Source organism: Stegastes partitus, unplaced genomic scaffold (genome assembly GCF_000690725.1).
Source record: "Stegastes partitus isolate 25-593 unplaced genomic scaffold, Stegastes_partitus-1.0.2 Scaffold1121, whole genome shotgun sequence".
Classification (NCBI taxonomy): Eukaryota; Metazoa; Chordata; class Actinopteri; family Pomacentridae; genus Stegastes; species Stegastes partitus.
In genome coordinates, this window is record NW_007578852.1 from 14,996 (window position 1) to 19,460 (window position 4,465).

The following is a 4,465-nucleotide window of genomic DNA, read 5'->3' on the forward strand; positions in this document are numbered from 1 at the left end:
GTGTGTGTGTGTGTGTGTGTGTGTGTGTGTGTGTGTGTGTGTGTGTGTGTGAGAGTCTTGGTGGACAGAATGGCGTCTTTGTGATGGTGATGCTGCGTTGACCTCTGACACCATCCACACGGTGACACATGTGCAGCTTTTCGTTCTTTCTCATATCCTGTCTGCAAACAGTCCTTATCTGCATTTCATCTGGTTTCCCCCGTTTGCAGTGTGAAGTGGTGCATGATGAACAAATATGTTTGGAAGTCCTTCTGGTTGACGTTGATAAACCACGCTGACCCTCAGCTGCTGCGATGAGGCACGTTGTTAGGATTGTAATTGGAGGTTTATCTGATTAATTCGTCTCTTTTAGAACAAAATATTTGTTGTCCGTCAATAATAATGTATTTCTTCACCTTTCCCCTGTAGTGCTCTCCTATTGGCCTGCTTCATCCCCTTCTGAAACACTGAGCAGTGACCTCAGTCTGATGTGTGCGTCTGCGTATTATTCAAGTTTGCAGAAATATTAAGCAAACACAACAATTTAGAAGTTAAACTTTGAGTGCTTTTATTGGTATGTTTTCAGCAACACATCAGGAGATGGAGTGAATCAAAGACACCAGCGATTAGCAGTCCTGGAACTGATCTCCATCCGTAGGACAAATGAAAATCCTGGTGCCAACACTCAGAGCAACACAAACTCCATCACCTTAAACATGCTTCGTCAGCGTTTACCCGTCAGTGCTGCTGTTGCTCACAACGTGCAGCGATCAGGCCGTGGGCACATTCTCAAATTAAAAAGCTATACAGGTGATCAGAAAACGCTGAACACCACCTGATCATCGGTTGGGCCAGTAACTGAGCAACATGTGTCACTTGCATGTGAGGTGATTTCATCCAACATCCTCCTGCTTGTCTCCCTCTCTCCATCCAGCGTCTGAGCCATGCGGAGGCTTTTTAGATGCCAGCGACGCCGGCTACATCACCACCCCCGGCTACCCGCTGGAGTATCCGCCTCACCAGAACTGCCGCTGGGTCATCACAGCCCCCGAGCCTTCGCAGCGCATCGTCCTCAACTTCAACCCGCACTTTGAAATAGAGAAACTGGACTGCAGGTAAGACCAAGACGACACGCGATGGCTGGAAAACACAGCGATTTAAAGAACAAACGGGAGAAAGAGCGGTTTAGAAGTTGTAAAGACTTAAAGTTACTGCGAGAAATTAGGTTGCAACTGAGGAAAGATGAGAAGTTGAACTACTTCTTGCTCTCTCTGGGGTTTCTGCCTCCACCAGCCTGTCTCTGTGAGAGAGTTGCTGGGTGTGTTTGGTGAACTTCAGCCCACTCTCCTCCTGTTTCTCTGGCTTTAACTATCCCATAATAATCACTCTGGGACCTCCCCTGGTCCCCTGTCTCTAATTATCAATGTCTAATTACAACACATTTACTGTTCCAGCATGGTTTTCACACTTTGGGAGAATTAACACAGATTAGAGGATTTGGTGTCCATCATTGTTTTTGGCTGTTGGGCTTTGGTTGCACGGTGAGGCAGAGAGTTAGGCAGCATGAAGTAAAAATAGAGCGAGCAGAGATGAAGGCAGACTGAAAGAAAACAGGGCGTCATGGAGAAACGCTGCATCGCGGTGAGAGACTAGTGAGAAACAAACCCGCAGTAGGAATGATAGGCACATAGCTGCAAAGGGCCGATGGAGAGCTGCCATGAACCAACTCTTCCTACATGAGACGTCCTCTGTCATGTGCCTCTAAAGAAGCTCCTGACTGGTCCCATCCCTGTCATGGGTGAAGGCCTCCTGCTCTGAGAGGAGGAGGAGGAGGAGCGGTGAGGCCGTGTGAACGGCTGCAGATCCACACACACTTCACCCGCCGTGGCTCTGCTCCCGTTATGAACGTTTCAGCCATATCAATTATAGATAGGTGAGTTTCCCCACTCACATGCACCAAAATCATTCAGACATTTCTTTGTTGGAATTGAAGCATCAATATTTCACCGGCTGCCTGTTTGTTGAAAGGCTGAAAGGTTGAACCGGAGCGCTGCGCTTTGCTCTGCTCGCCTTTTCTTTGGCGCTGCGCTGTGGAAATGAAAAGCTCACTTCTCTGCCTGTTCTCCACATTTCCTCAGTTTGTCTAGATTCGGTTTGGTACGTTAGATGCTCTCTTGTTCTGTCTCCAGTCTTCTCTCCTGTTTCTATCTCCTCCACTGCCTCTGCCCTTCTGTCCCGTTCCTCTTTGAATTTCTTAGATCCATTTAAAGCCGGTCGTTTCCCAGGAGCTGAAACATCGAGAAACAACAGCCTCTGATTTATTTATTGTGGTGCATGCATACAGTGCATAAGCTGCATGTGTGCAGGACATGTGTTGGTCCGACACTGTTTTTAAGTTTCAGAAGAACTTTTTGAAAGCTCCTCGTCCAGACCGTGCTGCAGGAGAAATGTGCAGTGCTGGTGGTAACATCTGTGGCTTAATAGTTATTGAGAAGCTCCCTACAGCACAGAGCTATTTAGGTCTAGAGGCGCCTGATGCCGTGTGTGTGTGTGTGTGTGTGTGTGTGTGCAGGGGTAGGCTGAAATTGAGCTGTTAGGTTCAGAGGCCACGGAGAAGAAGGATCTGATGGATGGTGTGTCTGTGGGGGACGGATGAACGTGGTCACCCAGCGACTGTTCGTTTAACTTAGTCGTGAGAACATTATCCTGGTTATTCTTTTCTCAAAGAGCTTTGAGGAACAGAAAACTACTGGTCATGTTCGGTTTAAGGAGAGTGCAGACAAACACCTCTATGTTGACAGACGACGCTGTGAGCAGGCGTCGGTTCCTCCCTGTCTCTTCTTGTCCAATACAAACTCATGACAAGGTGGCGTCACCAAAACATCCATCAACACGCACACGGCTCTGAATCTGCATCCCGGTCAGACAGCGATTGTTTTTTTTTGTCACTGTGATGAAGCAGTGCGATCTATTATGATCCTGATTGCAATTTAAGATTGGAATCTGTAATCTATAATGCATCACATTTTGTCAGGCACTCGGCTGGCAGTGCGGTCAGAATCGATGGAGCGGTGTCACGACAAAGAGACGTTTTCATTAGGATTCATGTACAGTAGCGACTTCAGCGCAGGGAAGCAGCTGAGGGGAGTAGGAGAGGCGAGAAGCTCCTCACAGGATAACGACATCCATGACCAATCATGTCTCACCATCACTTCCCGTTTCCTATCACATGATGGTCACCGTGGTGAAAAGTCCATCGAAGGTGATGGTTTCAGTTACACAACATGTGTAGTGCCTGTGTGTGAGACCACATGATTAGCCAGCACATAGACAGAGGACACTCTGTGTCACTGTGTGTTCATCAGACCTCCTCCATGCAGCTGGTATGGGTGAAGAACCACATGTCATGTTGGTGTCCAGTTCGTTTCATTTCATCACAGAAAGACTTATGTTGGTGCCACTTGCTGCCTTGGGGTTTGTAGGAACCATGCAGGGAATCGAAGTTGTTCAGAGCTGAGCCCGGCTGTGTGAAGCCGGCTGTCCTGGAGGCCAGCGACAACCAGCATTGTTTAAATATGTGTCTGTCCAGCGAGGCACCACAGTGTTGCGCTCAGCTGGACACAAACAGGACGCCACAAATAGTCACGTAATGATGAAACCAGCCAGAGACAGAAGCACATGGCATGAAGTAGGCGTGAGATTTAGATTGTCTGCTGGAAAGATGTAGAAGTGGTGGGACTGCCCCTCCTCCACCCCCAGGCTGATGAAAACATGGAGGGAGCTTTAAAGCCCAACCCCAGCCCGTCCAGTGGGAAGGCTTCAGGTCTGACTGGTGAGGACTGCAGCCGAAACAGATTGAGAGGTGTTAGCTCATTACGGTATCTCACTCTGAGTACAAACATCTGTCTGCAGCTTGAATGTCTCCTTTTGGGAAATATGCTGATTTGCTTTGTTGTCGAGAGTTTGGAGAGAAACTCAATTAATGCCACATGAAGGGTCTTAGGACGATGTTGGGCCACCATGCCTACGAGAAAAACCTTCAAAACGCCGTGGCTTTGACTCTCCAAGTCTCTGGAACTTTACCCGAGTATGTATCGCCATTCGTCCAAAAGATGACCTTTCATTTGGCGTTCTGATGATGGCAGTCGGTGTGCAGCTGGGTTCAGATCTGACTGTGAAGGCCCAGGACTCATGTTCATCAAACCACTCAGGGACCATCAGGGACCCCATCCTGGAAGAGTCCGATCCCATCAGGATGACATGCTTCATCAAACATAAAGGGAGTCACTCAGAACGACTTCATCTTCCTTTCCAGTGACACTTCCTTCTGAAGGAACAAGTGGACTCACACCATGTCGGCCAAACGCGCCCACAGCAGAACACAGGTGCTGCTTTCTTCTTTAGTTTGTCACCCAGAAGCGTGTTAGCTTCACCTGAAGAGTGTGACCTCCTGGAGTCTCTGGAAGCATCTACACATCCATCCATC

General features: G+C 48.4%; 1 protein-coding gene across 5 annotated transcripts in view; it reads left to right on the forward strand.

The window, feature by feature from the left end:
• LOC103368088 (neuropilin-2-like) overlaps window positions 1-4,465 on the forward strand; it is a 91,896-nt gene that overhangs the window by 11,558 nt on the left and 75,873 nt on the right. For all 5 annotated transcript variants that reach the window (XM_008296337.1, XM_008296341.1, XM_008296338.1 and 2 more), the window contains exon 2: window positions 914-1,094. In XM_008296337.1, the coding sequence (XP_008294559.1) occupies window positions 914-1,094 (181 nt within the window). The remainder of the gene's footprint in view (window positions 1-913; window positions 1,095-4,465) is intronic.